Source organism: Panthera tigris, chromosome D4, assembly GCF_018350195.1.
Source record: "Panthera tigris isolate Pti1 chromosome D4, P.tigris_Pti1_mat1.1, whole genome shotgun sequence".
NCBI classification, from domain to species: Eukaryota; Metazoa; Chordata; class Mammalia; order Carnivora; family Felidae; genus Panthera; species Panthera tigris.
Genome location: NC_056672.1, coordinates 551722 through 579080, shown reverse-complemented (window position 1 = coordinate 579080; position 27359 = coordinate 551722). Strand labels below are relative to the sequence as shown.

The window sequence follows — 27359 nt, the reverse complement described above, 5'->3', positions numbered from 1 at the left end:
CTCCCCGCCCCCAGCTGACCCCCCGCAGTCCCGGGGCTCCGAGAGGGCGGGCGGCCTCCGGACCGAAGCCCCAGGGCGCAGCAGTCCACCCCAAGCTGGCGGACCTTGGAACAACCCGGCCGATACGTCACGGCAGAGGCGGTGCCAGGGCCACGTGACAGGGAGCCTCCCTAAGTGCAACCCCCCCCCTCCCCCCCCCCCGGTGTCTCTTCCGCCGTCCTAGGCAGAGAGTCGAAGAACCGAGGGCGTGGATTCTTTAAAGTACGAATTAGAGAATTTCGGTTTGGGGTCCTTTGCGGACATTGAGGGCAGAGTGGCGAGGCGCCGCAGTACTCCAGAGGACCGCAAAGGAAACAAGGAGCGCCCTGGAACTGAGTGTGGTAACGGAACCTTAGGCGCCTGGATTGGAACTCGAGTAGGAAGGACTACAGAACGTGTCTGTTGGGACACGTGACTGGAAGTTAGGGGCATGGGCGCCGCTGGCTGCGGAAGACAGCGTGGTGAGGAGGGATTTGGGGCGTTGGAAGTGACCGGGTTGTGTGGCACCCTTTCCCTTTCCGTTTTTGGGTCTCCGGGAGGGAGAAGACTGGGGTGGGCAGGCTGGGGACGGGGGAGGCTACCAAATAGATGTAGGCTGACGCCCGGAACACGAGCCATGCTTTGGGCTTCTGGGCGCAGTTTTGGGGTCGCGCGTGGGAGGTGTCACTTATCCAGGAGGGCAGGGTCGGAGCTGAGATGAGCGGGATGAACGATCTCAGGATGGGCCTTAAATCGCAGCAATTCTGGAATAGATCTTCCGAGTCTCTTCTAATCCAATAAATTCCCTAGTATGCGTTAAGAATTACAGGTTCTGAAATTAGATCTGGTTTATTACTGAGGCTTCGCCGCTATTTGTCCTAATGGGAGAATGACTTCACCTGTCCTGCTCATCTAAACCACTTTGTACAACGCTGGCACGCAGTGTTAAAAACAGCAACAACAACCCTGTATTCTCTGTGGTATCGGTTGCTCTCATTGTGACTGAACAGCACTTTGCAGATGCTTGTGTTGTGACGTAACGTTGTAGTTTTGCCATTTGTGTACATCTCCTATGACCGGGAAGCTCCAGGATGGAGAGCTTTTTATCCTGTAGCATATTAACCTGCCCCATCCCATTTTTGTCAGCTTTTGTTACAGTGAATGTGTGGATGAATAAAAGAAAAACACCTGGAATATGCATTAGTGAAAGGGGCTAGAGTATAATATCATGGTCATTTAGAGGGAAAGAATTTTCCTGTACCTGTGTCTGTATGAGTGTGAGGTGTTGTTCCAAAGTGTGTTCGTGGAAAATGTGGATGTAGGACGTGAGCAGAGTCTCCAGTGATGAAATTTGGAAGACAACAGAAAGTGAAACACAGGTCCAGGCGACCAAGTTGAAGTAGAAGTTGCAGGGAAAGTAGTTCGGTTTGGTTTGTTTCATTTTGTTGTTTTTTGTTTGTTTTTTTAGATTTGAGAAGAACTAAGGGAAAGAATTCTCCTGCACAGATAGAGAATCATTTTTCTTATTAGAACACACTAAGTGTATGCCCAGCATTCATGAAAGCCAACAGAGAAGTGAAGCGCCTTTTTGTGGGCGGCCTTGGCCAGAACATTTCCAGGGCAGACCTACAAAATCAGTTCAGCAGATTTGGAGAAGTTTCTGATGTGGAGATCATCACACGAAAAGATGACAAAGGTAAATTTATACTCCTTCATGGGTTGTTAAAGGCAGATACGATTCATATCAATATCACAAAATAAAGGAACCCTGCAGGTGAATGTTAGCCTTGAAACTGAAAGTATTTCATTACAAGATACTGTTGTGTGTATGCCATCCCTCTGCCCTTTGCCTTGAAGGTGTTATGTAAAATGTGGAACTTGCTCAGAATTACATTTCTGGGATCAAAAAGCATTCTAAATTCCAAAACATCTGCTTTCTGAAACATGCAACTTTCAATTTTCAGAGCTAAAATTCTAATATTTCCAAGGTGTCCTGTTAAATAGAATATCACTAACATACAACAAGCAAAATGTTTAACTGACTGCTTAACATTTATTTTCTTAATTCTTTTGGAATATGTTGAAAATCGTGCTTAGAAAAATGCAATCTTTGTATCCAATGAAAAATAAAGATTTTTCTTTGAAAGAGTAAAGTTCCAAGAGTCATTTTTTAAATTTAGAAACTTAATCATTTTTACATTGTTTTCTGGGTAGCAGTTTAAGGTTTGGTTTTTGTTTTGTTCTGTTCTTTGTTTTTGTTTTTTTTTAGGAAATCCACAGAAAGCCTTTGCGTATATCAACATCAGAGTAACAGAAGCAGACCTGAACAAGTGTAAGATTGTTACTATGCTTTGTATTCTATTTGCCGTTTCATGTCATTGTGTAACTCGACAGCTACTTTTAAGACATCCAGAGGAGGGGCGCCTGGGTGGCTCAGTCGGTTAAGCCGCTGACTTCGGCTCAGGTCATGATCTCGCGGTCCGTGAGTTCAAGCCCCGCGTCAGGCTCTGTGCTGACAGCTCAGAGCCTGGAGCCTGTTTCAGATTCTGTGTCTCCCTCTCTCTGACCCTTCCCCGTTCATGCTCTGTCTCTCTCTGTCTCAAAAGTAAATAATAAAAAAAAAAAAAAAAAAAAAAAAAGACATCCAGAGGAATAGCCATGGTCAAGGGAATTCTAGTATCCTACCATTCAGGATGTGTTTAGGTCCATCCCATCTGGTGTCAGCAGACATATAGCAGCACATTGCTAGTGGGTTTGCTCAAAAATGGTATTCTCAAATATTTGGGGCAAGAGACACGCTTTCATAGGAACTGCCTGTGACATATATGCCCTTGGGTATATGCCATACTCCCTTCCTCGATGTGTTCATTTTTAGGCAGCTAATTCTTGTCATTAAGCACTGTTAGGAGAGGACTTTAGATGAAATCTCTACCAGTAAGTTGAGTAAAGCTGAAGGTAAACTGTGGCCTTCAATGAAGTAGGAAGGAGAGATAATTGGTACTGCCACTGATGTAGTAACGTAAGCTCGTTACTCAAGCTCGCTTGAGTCTAAAAAGTCAAAAGACACTGAAAAGAGAACATGCTAATAAAGAAAGAGGGCCATCAGCCTTCTGTGTTATTATTTGCAAAAAAAAAAAAAATTTTTTTTTTTATTTATTCTCTTGTACAGTGAGAAATAAGTGGTGGTAAAGAACTCATCAGTTCTGCTGTGCGACCTGTGACAAGTTGTTTCAACTAGAAGCCCCAGTTTATCTGATGTATATCACTGCAGAAATTAAACCGAGTAATACATTACTACATACTACATGTGGTAGTACCTACCACTTGGAAACTTCTGTCAGTGGTTCTTATTAAAGAAGCTGGTAGCAGGTATTGAGAAAAATCAATTACTAGGGCATACATAGCATTTGAAACACAGTGTAGTCACTTGTGGCTAATTTATTTGCAAGTTACATAGTGATAATTTGAGAGGTGATAAGTAAAAGCTGTACAGGATTTCAGTGTCCTCTGATTCACCTTAGAAAATTATACTCATGTTTTTTAGTTTTAGCATGGGAGATAACAATAAAATGGTAAATAAATGTCAATCATCTACCAGATGCCATCTTCCTGGCATCACTTTGTGAAGGAGTGACAAATTTTGCTATATTTTACACATTTGCCTCATTCTGTTCTTCCAGGAACAGAAGGGAACACTGGGCAATAGGGAGCATAAGGACTCTTGGGGTGAGTGGCTCAACTGAGACCACAGCCTAGGCCTTTTCTCCCAGGCTTTGTTTTCTTTATTTCTGCTGTGTCTTTTTGTGATCGATAAGTGTACTTTTCTTAGTACTAACTGTAAAAATGACTTGCTGCAATATATTTTTGCACTGGCATGTGTTTGTATAACGATTCTTTACTTTATAGGTATGTCTGTTTTAAATAAAACAAAATGGAAAGGTGGAACACTACAAATTCAGCTAGCAAAAGAAAGTTTTTTGCACAGGTAAGATTTGCTTGGCATGGATTTAAACCGTATTTTGTTATATTGTAAATGGTTTTATACGTTCACTTAATTGATTTGAAACTGTCAAGTACTATGTTATTATAGTCCTAGCAAATTTAGGCGTTACAAGTAGAGCTAAAGTCCCTTTGAACTGTGACTCCCCATGACCCCAGACCCACCGAAAAAAAGATAATGCAATGCATTTACGTATGTTTTAATTCATATAAATATATACCTATTTTATTTTTTTACACACAATTTTCTGTGATGATGTAGATCTTCCCCCTTTTTTGTAGTGACTGTTTAACTGTTTCAGAAAATGGCTATACCACAGGTACTAGTTATCCCCCACTCATGATGAACATTTAGACTATTTCTACCTGTCATAAGAGATGACCTCGGAGGATGGCAGCTGCACGGTGCGCGGGTTCCTTGGGTTCCTGTCAGAAGGGGAGTAGTTGTATGATAGGGTTATATACATTTAAAATTTTAATAGACACTATTAAGTGTTTATGTTGATTTTGCTTCTTAAAGCGAGTGCCATACAAAGACACAAAGAAAATAGGAAGTTCCTGTATGAGAGGCATAGATTTAATTCTGCAAGTGATTTAAGAACAAGACAGTATAATAATCATTAGAGCATTTTAAGATTCTAAAGATATTATTCTCGGGGAGAAAAGAGTACAGTTTGGGAGCTTTCCAAATAGGAAACGTTTTAGGGATGTACAGCTGCCGTAACCAAGAGAGTTGACTAGATTGTTCTAGGCCAGGGAAATGGCAGGGTCTAAAACAGGTTTCAAGCAGCATGCTGAAGGCATATTTTGAAGGACTGGTCTAGTGACAGAGGTGAGAATTTGACTTTGTTCTTCAGCTCAGGGCCTCTGTGAACAGGGTAGGGATGGAACTTGATCTACGGGCAATTCAGTGTCTACTCTGTGCTAGAACTGGAGCCCTGGTCCTGGGCAGGGTGAGCGTGGAGTGTCTGGGCAGGCATGCCTGAGGAGCATGAATCTGACAGTCGTGGAAGGAAGAACATAAAGGAAACAGACCAGGGGCAAGAGGCTGGTGAGGACTGGTCAGTGCAGCTGCCCAGGCCTGAGTAAGGTAGGGGAGTTTGAATTGGAAGGTTGAGATGGCATTCTGTATTCTCTTCATTAAGAGCGTGGAAATAGAGCACCTGGGTGGCTCAGTCATTAAGCATCTGACTTTGGCTCAGGTCATGATCTCACAGTTCGTGAATTCGAGTCCCACATTGAGTGAGCTCGAGCCCCACTTTTCTCTCTCTCTCTCTCTCTCTCTCTCTCTCTCTCTCCCTCTCTCCCTCTCTCCCTCTCTCCCTCTCTCCCTCTCTCCCTCTCTCCCTCTCTCCCCGTCTCTCTCTGTCTCTCTCTCTCCAAGTGTAGAAATAATCAAGACTTGGCAGACTGGGCTCTGAAAGACACCCCTTCCTCCTGAAGAAGAGTGAAGGGGTTGAGGGTGAATAAGATGCCAATAGTGAGTAAGGCGAAAGGGAAAAGCAAGAGATCCTAAATGATTACATAAAGTCAGACAACTTTACAGTAGTAAAATAAAACACTGTCAATACATGGTTGGTTGTTTTAACGCTTATTTGTATCTTCTTTGATTCAGATTGGCCCAAGAGAGAGAAGAAGCAAAAGCAAAGAAAGAAAAATCAACGATAGGCAACACCAACTTCTTGGAGAAGATGGGTGTGGTGGATTTCCATGTGAAGGCTGTGCCAGGGACCGAAGTGCCAGGACACAAAGTGAGTGTCCACTGGCAACCCCAAGTTGCCCAGACACCAAGTCCTGAGACCATGTGACTGCGACTGTCGTGTCTCGAATGGCTGCTTTTTCCCTTGATTTGAGGCACCTAATATAGGCAGTGCTTAGGGTTTTCAGTGTGCATTTACAACTCTCGGATAAGCACAGTTCTCCCTCATTTTACAGAAAGAAATCAAAAGTGGAGGTGGGTCTCCCAAGGGACATACATAGGTGGTGAGGCGTACAGGCAGGTCCCAACTTTGCCTTCTTAATGCGTACTGTTAGCTGTTGGCATCCCACGTGGTGTGTATGGGACCGATGGCTGTCCTGCTTCTCCTTCTTTCTTTCCCCAAACATTTTTTTTGAGAACTCCAGTTTCATTATCAAAAACGAAACCCAACAGTAATCATGGCCCACTGTGAGTTTGATTTTTTTTATAGTGTTTATGCAATATGGTTAATCTTTTCTGTTTGTGATATGTACAGTAAATGTATTCCTTTTTCTTTTTCTTTTAGAATTGGGTTGTGAGTAAATTTGGAAGAGTATTACCAGTCCTTCACCTAAAGAATCAACATAAACGTAAGATATCCTTTGCAAACAGCCTTTCAAAGTGATTAGTATTTACCTCAGCAACGGATACTTGCAAAAGTTCACTTCATCACATTAGGGTTTCACTGCCTCTGTCAGTAAATCTTAGATTCTTTTTTTACAATTTTTATGTTCTCAATTTCTAGGCAAGGTAAGACCTACCCACTTGCATGTTTGAAACAATGAGAGGTTTTATATTGGTGAATGACACTCAAAGAAGCGCTTTTATGGATTAACTTTCATATCCTCCTTGTCTGATATGGATTCAAAGCCATTGCCAAAGGCGCTAAAGAAGGCAGGGTGGGGGGGGTGGAGGCTCGGGCCATTGTTAAAGAAGGTTTCGGAGGAAGTGAGGTATGGTTTGCATTAATAGAAAGCGGTAGGAAGACCAGTAGTTAGGAGCGTGTGGACAGGCTGGAGACTGGTGTGTGCCGACGTAGTGTGGATCCTGGATGAGTGAACGCGGATGCCTGTTCCCTTGAGGAAACGCAGTCAGGTTGTGCAGGACCTTGAATTCCTAGCATCCTGGACTTCTGGACAGAGGGTGCCACCTGTGTGTTCTTTAGCAGTAACCCGCGTGCCGGTCGGTCTGGGAAACAGAAGCCGCTCCGGGTATTTCAGAGCAGATGCGGTGCGTACACTGGTTTCAAAAAGTGCCAGAGGAGCAAGCAGCTGGCAGGCAGAGTGTCCGAGGGTGATAACCGCAGTACAGCTCCCCCACCCCGGGGCTAGAGAAGTGCAGGTGTGTCCTCGTTGCTCACAGCTGCTGTGCCACTGTGGCCCCCGGACAACTGGCCACAGCCGCTTCTGCTCTCCCTGCTGCTGGCCCTAACGTCAGGGAAAGCAGACTTCCTCTCAGCCTTCCACCAGTGGCAGCAGCTGACAGCAAAGAGGAGGGTATTGAAGGACAGACGGTGTGGAGCTGGAGACAGCAGACGCTGCCCGGCACACCTCGCATATTTGGCGGGCGTTCAGTAGTTCCTAAATGCTGAAAGCAACTTACATTTGCCTGTTCACAGGTTTTAGTTAATCAGCATGTGCTAGCTGTCATCACAGCACTTTGACACTAGCTAGAATCTAGCTAGACTGTGTTAGCAACAAAACAGGCCTGGAAAGAATTACTATCTCTTTAAAAATTTTTTTTAATTTTGTATTTTTTTACATTTATTTGTTTTGAGAGATAGCACAAGCAGGGAAAGGGCAGAGAGAAAGGGAGACACAGAATCTGAAGCAGGCTCCAGCCTCTGAGCTGTCAGCGCAGAGCCCGATGTGGGGCCTGAACTCACAAACTGTGAGATCATGACCTGAGCCGAAGTCGGACAGTCAACCGACTGAGCCACCCAGGCGCCCCTTGTTTTTGTTTTTAATAATCTTTCCCACCAACATGGGGCTTGAACTCAATACCCCGAGATCAAGAGTGGCATGCTGTACCGACTGAGCCACCCAGGTGCCCCACTAGCTTTCTGATAAAGATCTGCGGGATGCCCTGCAGAGTGAGTGGGATGTGGGATAGATGCTCCTGAGCTGAGAAGATCAGAGCTGGGATGAGCCAGTACTGAGAAGGCAGGAATGGTCGAGAGGAGTGGAGAGTAAAGGCTTTGCAGCAGCTGGCCATGCCCCACTGGGTACCCCTCTCTACTCGGCTGTACGGTATCAGCTCAGTGGATGGGTTTCTCAGATTCACAGAAAACAGTGTGTGGCCTCTATGCCTGCTATGTAACCTGGATGGGTTTGCCGTTTCTGCTGCCTAACAGTGGTGGCACTCGGATTTAACTCTGGACGTGCTGTGGAAAGCTCAGTTCCCAGACCCTGAGGTCACTGAGTGAAGGGCTCGTTCTTTTGGATGGGAAAAAGAGGATTGGCTCTGAGTAAGTGACCCGCCTTAAGATTGCACAGTACTCTGTATGCTTCACCAGATTCTTAAGTTTTCCCAAAACCTAGTGCCTCTGTTTTATTCCTTGACTTTTGGTGACATCATGAAGTATGACCCATCAAAATACTGTCACAACTTAAAGAAGATTGGGGACGATGTCACAGATGTCACCCCTGTGTCCCACCTCACTTGGGAACTGGAAGGAGGGGATGATCCCATGAGTAAGAAGCGACGAGGGGAGTTCTTTGCCGCTCACAGCCCCCCCAGGAAGAGGATCAAAGTGCAGAAGGACGAGGCATGTGCTGCGTTTCCAGCTGTAAAAGCAAGACCCAGCAGGGTTCCGGGGAGTCTGCAGCCCCTACAGCAAGAAGTGGCACAGGAAACACCCTGTGATCCTGTTACTCCTCCGTTACTGCGTGTACCTGCTTCTCATAGCCAGAAACTTAAAAATGTATTTGTTCAGGCTTCTGGCATGGGAACTACCAGGAACAGAAATCACATGTCTGATGATGATACACATTCCGAAGAAGAAATAAGACTACTGATTGCAAGAGAGGAAAGCCTGGAGAAAACTATGCGGTCGTCAATAGATGAATCTGCAAACGAGCCCTTCGAAGTTGTAAGGGGTGATTTCAAACCAGATGTTCGCAAACTGCGCTCTTTACCAGGGTTAGGTGATGCCTCTTGCCTGGCTGGTGAAGACCATGTCATAGGAAGCGATTGCAACTATGATTCAGGAGACACAGATGAGATCATTGCAACAAGGAAAAAGCCCAGTGAGGTCAAAAGCAGTACAGAATTTTCACAAATGGAAACGTCTATACACAAGAAAGCTTTGAAAAATAGAAAAAACTGTGAGCTTTCTGATCACTCTGTTGAAGCCCAAAACAGAAAAACCAACGCGGAACTAGCCGTCAGTCCCGGGGCTACATCCCGCTCCAACAGCTGTGAAGATGTGGGCTCTGTGTCAGAATGCAGTGGGTCTGAGGAAGATGAGGAGTACAACACTCTGATAAGAAACTGCCGTCGTGTGAGTCTCACTTTAACTGATCTGGAACAGCTGGCTGGCAGTGACCTGCAGGCTCCAGGACATGACCCTGAGAGCGGTGACCAGGAAACCCCCGCCAAGTGTGACAAGGCCTCCAAGAGCCACAGGACTCGGGGTGGCCTCCACAGACGCCAGCAGTGTATCCATCCTGCAGAGATAGTGGCCGCCCTCCTAGAAGGAGAAGAAAACACCCACGGAAAACAGAAACCAAAGGAAAACAGCCTAAAGCCGAAATTCCAGGCTTTCAAGGGGGTACGCTGTCTCTATGGAAAGGAATCAGTAAAAAAAAACCCCGAAAGACAGAGTGGCCTCTGACGATACAAATAAAGATCAGCATTCCTTGAAACGTGATCCCAGTGGCCTGTCCACAGGAAAGGGGTCCCCATGTGCTAATGACTCACCAAGCGAACTAACTCCTCTCCAACATGCAAAGAAGGCAAGTGACCCAAACCAAATGCAGCCTGAAAAGAGACAATCCACTTTTGAGAGCAAGGATCGCAAGATGGTGTCCCCAAGCAATTCGGAGAGGGGAAGTAGAAGTCCTACTTCTAGTCTGTTGCCGTTAAAAGATGAGAAATCTTTAAGTCTTGGTATAAAGACCCCCAGGATGGGCTTTGATAAAGACGGTTATCACGGGACCAGAAAGACAAGAGAGGGCTCTGGAAGGAGCAGCCACATGGCCCCTGGGAAAGCACTGGAGGGCTCTTCCAGGAGAGCCGCTCAGGGCAGCAGCACGGACTCCCCACTTCCTGTAACCGCTTGGTCAGGCTTGCCCGCTGAGGGTAAGCCTACTGACGATAACGAGAAACGTTTGGCAGCCTTGGAGGAAAGGCGGAAGGCAAAAGAAGTGCGGAAGCAGCTGGTTCATAACGCCCTGGCAGATTTGGTGAGTGCGTGCCCAGTCTGGACACCACGAGGCTACCCTTCCTTCCTGTGAAGATCCTCGTGCCCCTCAGAGCCTCTGTCCCAGCACCGACCTGTTCCATGCTGTGTCCCTTGTGTTAGAAGATTTGGTCACCTTGTTTTTAGCATAGACCAGAGAAATTGAGATTAAACTATTTACTGAAAACATTCTTAATTTGTTTTAATCTAAAGTTTTCCTCCTGATTTCTTTTCTTTTAAAAGCTTTAACTACTATAGGTCAGTGATGTGTCCTAACATGTCTGACTTCACATGTAAGTCACTTGCCAGTGGTTTATGTCTCACTAAAATTCACTCTAATGAGACTATGCATTTTTTGCACAACTGTGTGCGTCTGCGAAGTCCCAGCCTTCACAGTAAGTGCTAGACTTAGGGAATGAGGGTCTTGGTCCCTGCCTCTGGTGGTCGTTGTCTCATCCCGTTTCAGTGCCCCAGGACCCAGAGAGAAGAGTGCCCGTGCACCCTCAGTACAAGGAGGTGCAGCACGTCAGCCAGGGGGAAGGGTGGGGGCTCCCTCAGCCTGAATGGACTCTGAGGTAGAAGGATCAGTGAGAACTGGTTGGGCAGAAGTAGGAGGGTGGGGAGGGAGAGGGAAGGGGTTCCGTGGGAGGGGAGCAGTTTGTACAAAAGTGAGCGTTGGCAGCCACTATAGCCGAATGGACAGAGGACAAGGGTGCTCGAGAGAAGCAGGGCAAGTTGTGAAAGGCTGTGGAGGTTGGACTTTATTCTGTGGCTGGAAAGGAAGAGAGTGAAGATTAGTTGTGTATATATCAGAACAGGAATCAGCAAACCATGGCTCGCAGGCCATCCATCCCGTTTTGGTACAGTCTCCAAGCTGAGAATGGTTTTCACATTTAAAAGGGTTCAAAAAAGGGGCGCCTGGGTGGCTCAGTCGGTTGAGCATCCGACTTCAGCTCAGGTCATGATCTCACTGTCCGTGAGTTTGAGCCCCACATCAGACTCTGTGCTGACAGCTCACATCCTGGAGCCTGTTTCAGATTCTGTGTCTCCCTCTCTCTCTGCCCCTCCCCTACTCATGCTCTCTCTCTCTCTCTGTCAAAAATAAATAAACATTAAAAAAAATTTTTTTTAAAGTTCAAAAAGGAAGAATACAGGACCAAGATCATATGTGGCCTGCAAAGCCTGAAATATTTACTCTCTGGTTCTTTAGAGAAAATATTTGCTGGCCTCTATCTGGGTAAGATTGTTCAGGCTATGACAAACAAGTGAAATGGGACAAATCTGGAGCTGGAGAATCTTTGGGAGGTCATGAGCCAGAACCAGGGCAGTGACAGTGGGAATAGATTTAAAAGATACCAAGAAGGTCCACTGGACCAACTGGACACAGGAAGAAGTTTTAAGTTTGCTTGTTGGGAAACAAGTGGGATGAGAAGGGGCCTTGTCCGGGGAAGGAAAGAGGGCTATCTGCCGGTGTAAAGCTCTTGTTGACTTCTCTAGGATGGTCATCCAGAGGACAAGCCAACACACATCATCTTTGGTTCTGACAGCGACACAGAGGAGACACCAACTCGGGAGCAAAGCCACCCAGGAGAGGAGCCAGTAAAAGTAAGTATCTCAGGAAGTCCACATGGGCATTCACCACTCTCGCAGATCCGCTTCTGCCTACTGCAGACCAAGACCTCCCCACAACTGCCAGGTTCAGTGTAAAATCCTCCAGAGCCACAGTAGCCCCAGGGCTCCCCAGGCTACCACACACACAGACACCAGGGACCGTACAGATTTTCCCCCACAGGAACCTGCCTTCCACATTGTCTGCCAGGTAACATCAGTCCTAGTGACACCCTGTAGAGTGTGTCCTGTATGACATCCACACCCCCATGCTCAATCCAGACTGCACTGGGAGCCTCGACATTAGTGACCCAAGCAAGAGGCCAAGTCAATGTCACGGAGTCAGGACTTTGCATTCTGACTGTCCAGCCTTTCCTGGGAGAGGCATCTGGGTTACTGGTTCTTAAGTATGGGCTTAAGATTACGTAAAGAAGGAATTGCAGGGGTGCCTGGGTGGCTCAGTCAGTTAGGCATCCGACTTCAGCTCAGGTCATGATCTCATGGTCGGTGAGTTCGAGCCCCACGTCGGGCTCTGTGCTGCCAGCTCAGAGCCTGGAGCCTGCTTTGGATTCTGTGTCTCCCTCTCTCTCTGCCCTTCCCCCGCTCATGATCTGTCTCCTTCTGTCTCAAAAATAAACATTTAAAAAAAAATTTTTTTTTTTAAAAGAAGGAATTGCAGATTGTCTTGGTTGTTAATAAACTCTGTCTACATCTGTTCCAGGAGTCTGTGAGTAGAGCATCTGGGAAGCTGTTTGACAGTGAGGATGAGGAATCCGACTCCGAAGATGACAGCCACAGGTTCAGAATTAAACCTCAGTTTGAGGGCAGAGCTGGGCGGAAGGTTAGTAAAGGCTGAAAATACACCTGTAACACGCCCATGTTTTTGACACAGTTGTTAAATCTGCGTAAGTGCAGGCTGACCCAGATCTGCTCCCCGGTGTTCGGTGTTCATTTTGATGGGTTCGTGGGTGGTGAGATTATGCAAACACTAACGTGAATTTGAGGGTGAGGGGAGGGAGGGGAAGCACTGTCTTGGATCATGGCTATCGATTATCTGTGTGTCTGTGTAGCTCATGGACTTACAGTCTCACTTCGGCACCGATGACAGATTCCGCATGGACTCACGATTTCTGGAAAGTGACAGTGAGGAGGAACGGGAAGGTAAACACCTACTGTCCGAACCGTCCTGTGTCAGAGCTGGGGCTCCCTGGGGAGTCGTCTGGTCTGGCCCCTTTGCTCGCCATGTGGGGAGCCTGTACCCCAAGACTTACGGGTGTGAGGCCCATGACCCACTGTTGCTTACTCAGTACTCCTTGAACTTGTTGGTATATATTAAGCTGCCAGAAAGGACAGGAAAGACCCCGTCTTCCTCTGCCCTGTCCCTGGCACAGGGGAGAAGGATGGGCCCTACCTGACAGTAGTTTGGTAGGTCCTGGCAAGGTTGGGGAAGATGGTTAAGTCCCACGTGGCTTTCTAGAAACAAAAATATTGGTCTTCCACCCAGCGTGCATGCTGGGTGCAGGTCCTTCAGAAGCAGTACCCCACCAAGTGCCAGTCTGCTTGCATTCGTCCCAGTGTGGGCACACTGGCAGCAGTGACGATCTCTGACTTCCTTCTCAGCAGTGGCTCCAGACTTTCTCTACAAGACCTTCTGTGCTTAAGTTTCCATCTTATCCTTCGAGAAAACCCTCCCCTCCCACCTGGCCTGGAGGAGGGTCACTTCAAGTGAGGCCCCCACTTCCCTCCTGGGTCTCTGTACCTCTCTGTCCTCACAGCACATTTCTGTCCTTCCTGAGTTAATCTTGGGCCTCACCATTCATACTTGCTGTCCCTCCTTTTCAGGGGTGTGCTCCTGCTGACTAGGCCATTCCTTCCACCTTACCAGCTTCTGAGTCGCCACACCCACCTTTTTCATTCTAAATTGCATCTGAATCAGAAGCGGTTGGCTTTTTATCGTATCGTAGACTCTAACAAAGTTCTCTTTTGGTCAGCAGAAGAGTGGACGCAGGATTAAAGCGAGAGATGGCTAATGTCGGGGAAAAGACAAGAGCCCCAAGTAAGGGTCCTTGCCCCATTTTTATTAGGATCAGGAGGCTTACAAACATGGCGATGGATGTGCACAAAGGGACAATGAATCTGTGAACATTAACTTGGTGGCCATGAGAGAAAGGGGTCTTGAAGATATTCGTGGATAGGGGTTTGGGTTAATACAAACCAAATCCTGGCGCCGGGCAGTCAAGTTGAAGGTTGTTTACAGCAGACCTGAGGCAGCACCTCTGTTTATCTTAGCTAGCCTAGGGGATGAGATAGATAGGGGGAATAACTTCAGGGTTGACAAGACACTTTTTCTTTTGTTAACCATCTCCACTCCGGGCTGCTTTGCCTGCATCGCAGTGGTCCAAAGTCCAATTCACCAATGTACCTAACCTGGCCCTATTCTCCTGTGAAAACAGCTTTCTGCTATAGTACTAAATTTGGGGTGCTTTCACCCTGAATATCTAATCTTGTTGTTCCTATGTGTTGGGCACCTTTGCGCTGTTTCTATTTCAGGTCTTTGCCTCTCTCTATATATTTTGGGGGCTCAGCACCCCCTCCCTATTTTGAGGTGCCTTTGCACCTCCCTATTCCTGGCACCTTTGTGCCTCCCTATTCTCGGGGTGTTTGCACCCCCTTATTCTTGGGGTGCCAATCTGATTTACCCATACTCGGGTGTGAGCATTTTATGACTTTGTATTTCTTTATGCCTTGTCAACCCATTGTTGTAAGCCCCGGGGGATTCCTAAGCTTATCCCCCACAGCTTTTTATTGAAAATGCACTCTTTGCTTTGACCCTCTCTTTTTTGAGGTGATTGTCCTGTGCAAGAAACGCTTCTGGAAACCAGGGTTTGGAGAGCAGGTTCTGCAGGGTCCACATCAGCGTGCCCGTCAGAGCCGCTCGAGCACTTCCCTGAGGAGGCGGGAGCAGGCAGAGCAAATTGGCCTGCATTTAGCGCTGCATGTGGAGGTCGCTTTCGGAACCTCTGCCTCTTGGGTCTGTGTCCACACGACACTCTTCTGACTTGTGGACCCTCCTAGCAGTGAGCAACCCCACTCAGTGCAGTGGTGTTTCCTCGGCTTCGGCCTCGCCGGCCTGCCCATGGTGTCTGTCCCTGTCGACCACCCGCCTTGAGATGTCCTCTCTTTGCTCCCTTTGTACCAAAATTCCCTTGTTTTCTCCCAATTCTTGTTCCTGGTTCCCGAGGTTCTGTAGGTAGGTCCCTGTGGCTTTAGCCTTCTCTTGTATGTGGGCATTTCCCAAATGTGGGTCATCTTTGCTCCTGACTGTTCTTTTCTCAGTGCCATCTTTCACTACCTTCTGTTTTTAGATTTATGTGTAATTTAAATAACATTTTTAGAATGTTAAAAAAAAAGTTTAATTACTTTAGTTTTGTAATTAATATCTTGCTCTTACATTTTCAATATTTACCTTAAAATTTTTGAGTTGCCACTGAAAGCCATTAAATGCAATTATGTTTTCATAATTACAAACAAGAATGGGACTTTTCATTTGTTGGTCATGAGACTTCTGGATTCCCTGTGGCACTGAGGGGCGTGGGGACAGGAAGGCTAGGAAGATGGGGTTTGGCCCTTCTTTCGCCTGTCTGAATGTGCTTTGCCCGTGTTTAGGTACTTGTAAATGTTTGATGGTTGAGACTGCTCAGGTAATGTTTGCCAAGAGATTGTTAATTACCCTTTTACCTTAGAGGAAAACGACAGCAGAACTGCCGAGGAAGAAGAGCTTGCTGCCGAGAAGCTCAAAACTCTGGATGTTGTGCAGAGTGTTTTGCAAACCACCCTCAGCGATTCTACACACAAAGGATCAGTAGCTGCTAAGAAATTTAAGTATGGTTTATGTTCCATCCCATTCCATCCTATTTTCCTTTGACATAAATGCCTTATTGAACTCTGTATAAAAGTAGACCATTGTAAATGTTCTGGGGAGTGTGGTTGGCAGTATGTATCATCCCTTAAAAATATACTTCTCTTTGATCCAGGTTCACCCCAGGAAACTAATCTTAAATTTTTTCTCTGTTTATGTACTTAGATGTCATAACAGCATTGCTTCCATTAGTGAAGCAGCTGGACAGTGATTTAAATATTAACTGTAGGGGCACTTGCATGGCTCAGTTAAGTGTCCAACTTTTTTTTTTTTTTACATTTATTTATTTTTGAGAAAATGTGGGAGGGGCTGAGAGACAGAGAAAATCCCAAGCAGGCTCCACACTGACAGGACAGAGCCTGATGCGGGGCTCGAACTCAAACCAAGAGATTGTGACCTGAGCTGAAGTCAGACACTCAACTCACTGAGCCACCCAGGTGCCCCAAGTATCCAACTCTTGATCTCACCTCATGTCTTGATCTCAGGATCGCGAGTTCAAGCCTCGTGTTGGGCTCTGTGCTAGGGGTGAAGCCTGCTTTAAAAAATAAATATTGGGGCGCCTGGGTGGCTCAGTCAGTTGAGTGTCCGGCTTCGGCTTGGGTCATGGTCTCACGGCTCATGGGTTTGAATCCCGTGTCAGGCTCTGGTGCTGACAGCTCAGGGCCTGGAGCCTGCTTCAGATTCTGTGTCTCCCTCTCTCTCTGCCCCTAACCCACTCACATTCTGTCTCTGTCTCTCTCAAAAATAAATAAACATTTATAAATAAATAAATAAAATAATAAATAAATAAATACTGTGAAACTTTATAAATGTAGCAGTTTATACTACAGAAAATTTTAAACACATAATTTGGAAAGACTGGTGTTCCTTATACACCAGCTTCTACAATCACTACCATGTGACCAGTTTTCTTTTCTTTTTTCTGTTTTAATTTTTTTTTTTAATATTTTTATTTATTTTTGAGACAAAGGGAAAGCATGAGCTGGGGAGGGACAGAGACAGAGGGAGACAGGAACCGAAATGGGCTCCATGCTGACAGCAGAGAGCCTGATGCAGGGCTCAAACTCATGAGCTGCGAGATCATGAGCTGAGCTGAAGTTGGATGCCTAGCTGACTGAGCCAACCAGGTGCCCCTTGTTTTGTTTTGTTTTAATGTAAACTCTACACCCAAAGTGGGGCTTGAACTCAGGACCCTAAGATCAAGAGTCACATGCTCGGGGCGCCTGGGTGGCGCAGTCGGTTAAGCGTCCGACTTCAGCCAGGTCACGATCTCGCGGTCCGTGAGTTCGAGCCCCGCGTCAGGCTCTGGGCTGATGGCTCGGAGCCTGGAGCCTGTTTCCGATTCTGTGTCTCCCTCTCTCTCTGACCCTCCCCCGTTCATGCTCTGTCTCTCTCTGTCCCAAAAATAAATTAAAAAAAAAAAAAAAAAAAAAAGTTGAAAAAAAAAAAAAAAGAGTCACATGCTCTACTGACTGAGCCAGCTGGGCATCCCCAGGTTTCCTTTCTATACCTTTACTCACCTCCCCAACCTTTCCCCCCTAAAATATTTTATGCAAATCCAGTTTTATCCATATTTTAGTAAGTGTAAAATAGTTTTTAATGTTAAAAAAAGATCCAGGGAAACTCAAAACTGGGTAATTTAAAATATGACTGTCTCTAACAAGATTCTGACACTCTTCTTTGGCTGTGTGGTTTTGTCTTGCTCAAAAATTGGAATAGCTCCAATGTCGACTTACGATTTACTATTAAGTTTTTGCATTATGTTCTGATTTCTCTCTCCCAATTTATTCCTGTCTGTCGTTTACATAGGGATGTCATACGTTATGATCCAACAAGGCATGACCATGCCACTTATGAAAGGAAGACTGATGATAAGCCAAAAGAAAGGTAAGTCAGCTACTTCTCTCTGGAGGAGGATCATAGAAATTAATCTCATTTCAGACAATAGTAGTAGATAGTAGCCAATATCTATCCATTGGTCCACATTGCATTTAATTTAAGACCAGGGAGGGAAAAGTTAGAGTAGAATTATTGATGTGGCAGAGAAAGTCTTACCTTTTAACAAAGAAGTCTCATGCAAGTAAATGGCATGTGCTCCTGGGCTGCTCTGGTGCCTCCTACTTGTATTAGTTTCTTGTGGCTGTTGTAACAAATTACCACAAACTTAACTGCCTTAAAACCACAAAAGTTACTGGGAGTCTGAAGTCAAGGTTATTGGAAGAACTACGTTCTCTTGCGTTCAGGGGAAACATCTGTTCCCACCTCTCTCCTGGCCTCAGGTGCCTGCCAGCAGCCCGTGGTGGTCCTCGCCTGGCTGTGTTCCTCCATCACTGGAGTCTCTATATCTGTCTTCATGTGGCCTCCTCTTCTCTGCATCTTTCATCTCTGTGTCTGTTATCAGCACACTTGTGATTACATTTAGAGCCTGTCTGGCTAATCCTGGAAGATCTCTTCTTTGCAAGGTACTTAAAAACTCTGCAAAAACCCTTTTTCCAAATCAGGTAATGTTCACAGGTTTTAGAAAGTAGGGCCTGGACATCTCTTTTTGAGGGCAGCGATTCAGTCCACTCACTCCTTCAGTGTGGTAGGAACTTGTGTTTCCCATACATGCCCTATCAGTTTGACAAATACGGCACATGTGTGGAGCAACCACCAAGTCTGCCTCGTTTAATTCCTTCATTTTCCGGCTGTGAAAATCACTAAAGGCATGTGGTATTCTGAATTAGATCCTGGAAGAAAAAAGATATCTGTGGAGAAACTGGGGAAACGAGAATAAGGTTTGAGTTTAGTTAATAGCGATGACCCTATGTTAATCTATTAGTTTTGACCATTGTACCAGAGTTACGGAAGATGCTACCATGTGGGGAAACTAAGTGAAGGCTATTTGGGAATGATGTACTGTCTTTGTAACCTTTCTGTAAATCTAAAATTTTTCCAAGATTAAAGGTTTCTTTTAAAAAGAATCAGATCAGACCAAAGTAGAAGTAATATAAACATTTCCTGCAACGTAGAATTTTTGTATGTTATTCCAAATAACCCACATTGAACGTGGCATTTGAGTAGGGTATATTTTGTATATTTATTTTTATATGTAGGATGTATTATCTATTGCTGCATTAAAAATTATCTGAAACTTAGCACCTTAAAACCACAAAGACTTAGTACCTCAAACTTTCTGTGAGCAGCCTCTGTAGGTGGTTCTGGCCAGGGTCTTTCAAGAGGTTGTGGTCAGAATGTTGCCCTGGGCTTCAGTCTCCGCAGGCTCGACTGAGGCTGGTTGGCCTGCCTCCAAGATGGCTCCTTCTCATGGCTGTGGGCCAGTCCCTCACCTTGTTGGCCTCTCCATTAGGCCGCTTAAGTGCCCTCATAACAGGGCAGCTGTCTTCCCTCAGAGCCAGTGACCCAAAAGAGAAGGAGGAGGCACGGTGTGTTTTATGACCTAGCCTTGAGCCACACACTGACAATCGGCCCTGTTTGGTTTTCTTGAAACAAGTCTCTAAGTCCAACCCATAGTTTGATTGGGGGGATGGGGGTGGCTTGTAAACACCACCTCTCAAAGGGAGAAGTGACGAGGAATTTGTGAACACATTTAAAACCACCGTTATGCACCTCCTGGCACAGATTGTTTATATTCCTGCCACATGGAAAATATGCTCACCCCCTCCCTGGCTTCCCCAGGACCCTCACTTCTACAATATCCATTCAGAATCTGGGATGCTGTCATCCAAATCCCGTCTAGGGGCAAATGAGGCTGAATGTTGTAATTCCTAGAGTACGACACCTTGAGTGCAGGTCTTGTAATTAGAGACGGGAGAGAACTGTGAACCAGAGAGACTGGTTACTGCCCGTTCTCGAACACAGTGGTGGGACAGGTACAGGATGGCCACCGTGAGCTCTGCTGTCCAGAGAGGATACAGGAGGCACAGGGGGCACCAGTCCGGAAGAGCTTTGACAAACATTTTGACAAAAAAGCTTTGGACAAACATTGGGAGTTCTTAGATTAGAACTGTGGGCCTGGTAATAATTCTCCACGGTCTTGATTCCGCCTTTTGGATCATCCTTCCTTTTTCATGAACGGTCGCATGGGGTTGTGGCTAAGTAATTTTCTCAGCCTTCTTTTTCCTAGTAGAAATGTGGGAATCCAAAAGCCTTTTCCTTATAGAATATCATGGTACCTATCAATCCAGGCTAGTGTTTCTCTTAACCTATTTCTCTTAAAATATTTGTGTGAATCTCCTGTGAATCTCCTATGGGTTCACTCCCATTAGACAGGAGCCACACCCACAGATCATTTGGAGACCAGCTTATTTTCCTGTGGACTTCTGCTGAGACACCACCTTTAAATTCTTCAGGAGCCTCGTTTGAACAGTTGAAGTTTCTGGGCTATGGCTACGGTCTTAACAAAGGATTTTGTTTTATATTTAGACTGGGGTCTACACATTTCTCTGTTAAAAGATCAGATAGTAAATATATTAGGCTTTGCAGGCCACAAGGTCTCTGTTGCAGTACTCCAGTCTGCCTTTGTAATAGGAAAGCAGTCACAGGCAATATGTGAGTGAGGGAGGCTGGGTTCCAATAAAATTACCAGTAAGACACTAACATTTGCATTTCATGTAATCTTCCATGTCACAAAGTCATTTTCTCTTTATTTTTTCCAACCATTTCAGACTGTAAAAGATTGCATTGTAGCTTGCATCCCACACATAAATAGGCAACAACCCGGCTTTGGTCCTTGGGCTCTGGTTTGCTAACGCCTGCTTTAGACTATGTTTTCTGAGTCTTAGATTTGCTCTTTGCTTAGAAGCCAATTCTTAAATTTCATGTCACTCGTGTTCTAGAAATTAGGAGTCTTCAAGACCATGAGGTCCTAGCTTCTTATAAGAAATATCTTCCTTCAATGAAACTATCTGCTCGCGTTGTACTACAAGCAGCAAGAAGAAACCAGCAAATACCCTCAGACCTTCCCAGACACCTTCCTAGCTAGCTTCTTGTTCATAGGCATGTCCCAGGGCCCACTTTAACAGAGATGATGCAGTGCTGCTGAACTTCCTGCCATGGCATAGCAAGGATCCCTTTCCCCCAGGTTTCCAGTAGCGTTTACCTCAATTTCCCACAGCCCTACCTGCAGCCTCCTCAGTGGCTATGTAGTTTCTACTGGCAGTTTCTGCAAGGCTCTTCAGGCTCTTGCCTACACCCTCATTGCTGCCTCCTGACCTGCCCATTACCTGGACTGTGCAGCCCCTCCTCTGGTTTAGATTTGTTAGAGCAGCACTTCACACCTCGGTACCAAAATCTGCATCAATCGTGAATCTCTGTGTAAAAAACTTCCCCAAGACTGAATAGCTTGACCTTAAAAATTTATTAGGTCCCAATTTCTGTGGGTCAGGAATTTGGGAGTGGTTTACTGGGTAGTTAAGGGGCTCTCAGAAAGCCGCATTCTCCGAGGGCTCAAGACTGCCTGCAAGATGGCTCACCTAGTCTGTTGGCAGGAGGCCTCCATTCTTGCCTCTTGTTTGGCTGTTTGAGTGCCCTCAGGGCATGGCAGCTGGCTTCCCCCAGAGACGGTGGTGTGGGCGGGGAGAGAGCAAGGAGAACCTTGTGACCCTCATCTCCATAATCACACACCGTCACATCAGCCTTACTCCACTCCTCAAGAGGTCATTAAGTCCAGCCCACACTCAAGGGATGGGAAATTAACTCCCACATCATAAAAATGGATCAAAGGATCTTTAGACCACTTTTAAAACTGCCATATGGGATGAGCACTGGGTGTTGTATGGAAGCCAATCTGACAATAAATTATATTACTAAAAATAAAAATGCCATAAGATGGTTCAGTGATAATCATGTGGAACTGTCTGAAGTACACCGTTTCTCAGAGTTCAGTCTCATAGAAGGCATATCTGTCCTTAAATCCTGGCCAGGTTGGTTTTCTAAATGAAGTATTAAAAGTATCTCTCCGGGCGCCTGGGTGGCTCAGTCGGTTAAGCGTCCGACTTCGGCTCAGGTCATGATCTCACGGTTCGTGAGTTCGAGCCCCGCGTCGGGCTCTGTGCTGACAGCTCAGAGCCTGGAGCCTGCTTCAGATTCTGTGTCTCCCTCTCTCTCTGACCGTCCCCCGTTCATGCTCTGTCTCTCTCTGTCTCAAAAATAAATAAACATTAAAAAAAAAATTAAAGGGGCGCCTGGGTGGCGCAGTCGGTTAGGCGTCCGACTTCAGCCAGGTCACGATCTCGCGGTCTGTGAGTTCGAGCCCCGCGTCAGGCTCTGGGCTGATGGCTCGGAGCCTGGAGCCTGTTTCCAATTCTGTGTGTCTCCCTCTCTCTCTGCCCCTCCCCCGTTCATGCTCTGTCTCTCTCTGTCCCAAAAATAAATAAAAAACGTTGAAAAAAAAAAATTTAAAAAAAAAAAAAAAATTAAAAAAAAAAAGTATCTCTCTGTGACAGTCTCCCTCAAGAAGGCATTCATTTAGGACATCTTGTTCACTTAGTATTTTAGAATAGGTAATACAGTTAGAATTTTGGCCCAATACTACTCATGATATATGGAGTGGACTCTAATAGGAAGAATGATTTTAGTCTTGTAATAGTTAAAAACCCAGTATTGGAAATAATCATGGAACTTTTTATCCCAACTTCAAAGACAAAAATAAATGCAGAGCAGGTTTAAAATGACATCAACATTCCATATCAAAACAGAGTAGACTTAGCACATTTATAATTCATTTCTAAAACCAATGTTGTAAAAGCCACAGAATTTTACTTTTTAAATGTTTATTTTTATTTTGAGAGAGAGAGACAATACGAGCAGGGGAGGAGCAGAGAGAGAATCCCAAGCTGGCTCTGCACTGTCTGCATGGAGCCCGATGTGGGGCTCCATCACACGAACCGTGAGATCATGACCTGAACCGAAATCGAGTCAGAAGCTCCACCGACTTAGCCACCCAGGCGCCCCAAAATTCACAGAACTTTAGAACTTGTAAAGATCTTAAAAGTTATCTGGTTTAGCATGTTCATTTTGCAGGTGAGGAAACTGAGGCCTTTTGTGGTTAAGTGATTTTCTTAAAACTAATATCTTAGGTGTGATTTATGGAATGTAACTCAGGATAGGAGGGAGATATGATTCTTGTGTAATGTTTGGAGCTGTTTGACATGGTTTTCTGTATTAAAAGCTTATTGGTCAAGATTCTGCTTTTATGAGTAGAGTTTCATATGTGGATCCTCTGGGTTGTTGAAAGAATGGGTTGGTTTTCCAAGGTGTTCTAATTTCTGGCAGCTGATGGTCTCTTTGTGACATGCGTGTCTGTATGTGTCCCTGCAGTAAAGCAAAACGGAGGAAGAAAAGGGAGGAGGCTGAGAAGCTGCCTGAGGTGTCTAAAGAGATGTATTATAACATTGCTGCGGACTTAAAAGAAATATTTCAAACTACAAAAGTTACCAGTGAAACAGCAGACGACACGCCCTCTACTGAGAATCGTGACGGCGAGAAGGTCGAAGTCCATGAGCCCGCGCCTCTGACAGCTGGGGCCTGGCAGCCTGGCGGGTTCACATTCTCCTTTTTTGATTCAGATGCTAAAGATGTAAAGGAAGGTACTTTCTAAATTGTCTTAACTTTTTTACTTCAGGCAGCTTGAACGTAATAGATTGAGTCTACATTAAATGTAATAATGTAACATTAGTTGAAAAGAGAATTATTCTCTCCCACCTCAATGAACAATAGCAGATTCAGTATTATATGGCCAAAACGACGTGCCTGGAGCTGTGTTCACACAGCAAGAAGTGTTTTTGCACTTAAAGGAGCAGACGTCTGGCTGCCACTTGAAGGGGAGCATGTACTGTGCAGCATTCCTTCTCCTGGATGGAAATAATCATAAGAAATCTAGGGAGTCATTTATTTAAGTAGCTTCTGTCTTACATGCAGTTGGAAAAACCGGGACCTGTAGCAAGCCGGTGCCATCTGGTAGGGAAAGTGGAAATAGGCGACCTTGGCTTTATACAGATGCACTGTCATCGACTTGCTGGTTGCTTCCCACTTAATCCTGGGAAATGTGCCAGAGCCTGGAGAAAAGCAAACTCCAGCACGCACAGTTCTGCGTTCCGTTTCAGGAGGTTCATGTCTGGAGGCCAGCGTGACCCAGAAGTTAACAGCAGCTGTTAGTTAGGCTGCTCTCCCTTAGTGTTTAAGATGGAAGTGGAGCTCACCGAGAAGCCGGCTGTGCCCACGCAAGAGAGTGCCGCACACCCACCTTCAGTGAGATACCATGCTTAAAGTAGCATCCGTGCGCGCGGCAGATAAGTACTTAGTGTCATTTCTCTGGTCCTCTGGCCGGAGGGCAGTGATCCAGCTTTTCAAAATGTGTTCTTAAGTAAGATACAATACATCATGTGCTCTGCTTACGTTATTCTCTCGCATGTGATGTCCCTCTGAGTAGCAAGGTCAGTCCTAAACTGCCGAGCAGACCTGGTGTGATGTGGATATTGACTGTAACTCTTCTGAAAGCCAGGCGTGAGAAAATTCACTTTGAAATGAGTGCTGAGACGCCTCGGGTGTGATTTCCGTGCTCCAGGAATCAGGGGCACTGTCCACATCTTATAGCAGTGGCTTGTTCAGCGGTTCCAGAAAGACCATTTGGAAACTGAAAACGTAAAGACAGAGGTTTCCTTTCCTCACTGATGAGTAAACGGGGAAACGTGGTTTCACTGCAACATGTTCTATTTTGGGCTTCTCTTGCTAGCACTTTTGTTCTTTTATGTTACACATTTATAAACCTTTAGTTTTTATATCTTTTTATAGTATTACTATATTTCTTGTCAGATCACCTTGGTAATGCCAAAAAAAATGACACTTTGTCTCCATTAATATTGAAAATCCAAAAAGATACTACTGATTTTAAATTAATGATTAAGCTACTGGACCCTTAGAGCTATGTGTGTATGGTCAAAGTGGTCACATGAGTGTGATCAGGTACAGTCCTGTCCCCTTTCGTTGCCATGATGATACAGATGCCTATAGAGTTGAGACAGTGAGAACTGGGAAGGTTGTCTGGCAGGGAGCCCCTCGTTTCCAAGACAGCAGTTCTGAAGAGGAGGAGGTTACAGAAGAAACAGACGACAGGAAGCCCAGCCCCAGGTAAGCAGTCTCTTTCTGTGCAGGTCTGTTTCATAATTTGTAGAACCTGAGTTAGACATGCTGATAGAACTATCCAAATTTATCTTCACAAGACAATTTTCTTTTCAGCTTCTTTAGAGTTCTCTAGCCTTTCTGTAACAGGGATCACGTCTCTTCCTTAAAACTGGATAGCACCCTGTGAGGGGTATGAAGTCCTGGGTCTGGCAGGAGGACCCTGGAATGTCCCATGGGAAACACTGGCAGATGGGGTAGCAACACTGGGGTGAGACGGTCAGCCACCACCATGGGACATAAGTCTTCATTACCAAAGCTTCAGGTAGAAGAGAGGATGCTGAATACAGGGTGGAGTCACTTTAAATCAGGGCAAAATGAGCAAAACATAAAGCAGATATATTTAAGGAATAGTTCATTTATATTTTCAGAACATTTCATCTGAAATGTTGAAATTAACTAACCAGTGTCTCTCTCTCTCTCTCCCCTCCCTCTCTTGTTTCAGAGAAGTACCAGTACCTGAGAAAGAGACTACAAGATTTTTCTTTTTTTCTAAGAATGATGAAAGACTTCATAGTGAGTCCATTTCTGGATTAAATGATATAGAACAGGAAATGGTACAGCTCTCACACTGTGTACTCCAATACAGAAACACGCATCCAAGAAAGTATTTGGCAAAAATTTTGATCCTTTGCAATGTCATGTGGTTCAGCTGTCTCTGTTTTTGGACTCACACAGGTAGACTGGTTAAGCTCTGGAAGATGAGAGCTCCCACTCCCCACCTCCCTCCCTCATTCATCATCATCATCATCAACAAGGGCTTCTTTGTTGTGGGGACTTGCTTAGATGCTAGATGGGCAAAACTCCTATTTTTCATACCTTGAACGTTCATGTGAAAACTGAGGCTCTTGGTGAACTCATTTTTTTTTCAACCACCTAAGTTTATCTTTTTAAATATAATTTATTGTCAAATTGGCTTACATACAACAACCAGTGCTCATTCCAACAGGTAACCTCCTCAATGCCCATCACCCATTTTCCATCCCCCCGCCCATTCACCCTGTTTGTTCTTTGTGTTTAAGTCTTTTGTGGTTTGCCTCCCTCCCTCTGTTTGTGACTATTTTTCCCCTTCCCCTCCCCCATGTTCTTCTGTTAAGTCTCTCTAGATCCACATATGAGTGAAAACATTGGATATCTGTCCTTTTCTGACTTATTTCACTCAGCATAATACCCTCCACTTCCATCCACACTGCTGCAAATGGCATGATTTCATTCTTTCTCATTGCCAAGGAGTATTCCATTGTGGTGAACTCATTTCTTAAAGCCTAGCACAAACAGAAAGCAAGATACATAATAGTAAATGATACATAAATGGTAAAAATTCTAGCGGCTCTATATTTTCATTTTGTAAAAACAAAATATTTTTTAAAATCGCATAAATTGTAGGGGCGCCTGGTGGCTCAGTTGGTTAAGCGTCGGACTCTTGGTCACGGCTCAGGAAGTGATTTCGCGGTCATGGGATCGAGCCCAGTGTCAGGCTCTGCACTGAGAGCATGGAGCCTGTTTGGGATTCTTTCTCTCAAAATAAATAAACATTTTCTAAAAATAAATAAAATGAAATTAGCATAAATTGGGGAAAAAACGGTGTTAACTAGAATTGAAGACCTTGATAATGCCAGCACTAGCATATCATCCATTTTAAAGGCATTAATCTTCTGCCTTGTCTTTTGATTTTCCCTTATGAGGTTCTCATTTATTCTGGAGAGGAGTGGGAAGTAATATCAGCAGGAATTCTTGGGAGGCCAGAACAAACACCTTGCGTATGGTGAGTAACAGTATCCCCATATTGTCTCCTCAGATGGATGCACTGTTATGTCTGTGTGTTAGTATTTGTCTGGTGTAAGAAATCGGTAGTAAGGAATAACATGTAAGACACAAATGGTGACACCTGAGGCCATGATTTAACCTCTCAAGAGTCACCATGGAGGAAGGGACTCTGTTTGGGTCATGCCATATCTGGTGCAGGTGAGGAACCTAAGAGCAGCCGCCTGTGTGAGCAAGTTCCCGCCATGCTTGTTAAGTAACAGTAAGTCCTGAGTTTGGGGAACACTAAAATATGGTTTCCATATTTAAAAAGTTCGAATATTCCTTGTTCATTCCAAGTGAGCACTCCCATAATGCTTTCCATAATCCTGACACTGAATAACCTAAATTTTACTTTATAGTTACTCAACACTTGAAAATGATTCACATTTATTTTTAACAAAGGCTTGATTTACGTTTTTCTAGGACTGTCGGAAGAAACATAAAGATGCCAAAAGGAGAGTGAAACCAAAATAATATTAAATGTCAGCATTGGTTTTGATACTGAATATGAGCAAGGCTTACCTATGGAAATCGGGTGATGCAGAAAATAATTTTAAGTGAGAAAGAATTCAGATTGAAGGGATTCAAAATCTGCCTGATTGATATCACTCTGTTTGCTATCTTTTTCTGTGGATTTGCTTGTATCTCTTTGTAAGTAATTCTGCAAAAAATTAACATGAACTTTTTTT

The 27359-nt window shown here is 45.0% G+C and overlaps 1 protein-coding gene across 1 annotated transcript; it reads left to right on the top strand.

Moving 5' to 3' along the window:
* The first annotated feature begins 219 nt into the window (after nucleotides 1-219).
* Nucleotides 220-27359, top strand: NOL8 (nucleolar protein 8). The gene is given in 18 exon segments (XM_042965272.1): nucleotides 220-380; nucleotides 1487-1714; nucleotides 2288-2350; nucleotides 3925-4003; nucleotides 5633-5768; nucleotides 6282-6350; nucleotides 8328-9557; nucleotides 9559-10161; nucleotides 11655-11762; nucleotides 12487-12606; nucleotides 12836-12926; nucleotides 15509-15647; nucleotides 17494-17571; nucleotides 23005-23273; nucleotides 24687-24813; nucleotides 25310-25380; nucleotides 26550-26629; nucleotides 27094-27359. Coding segments are annotated over 17 exon segments (3453 nt in total). The 5' UTR covers nucleotides 220-380; nucleotides 1487-1575; the 3' UTR covers nucleotides 27145-27359.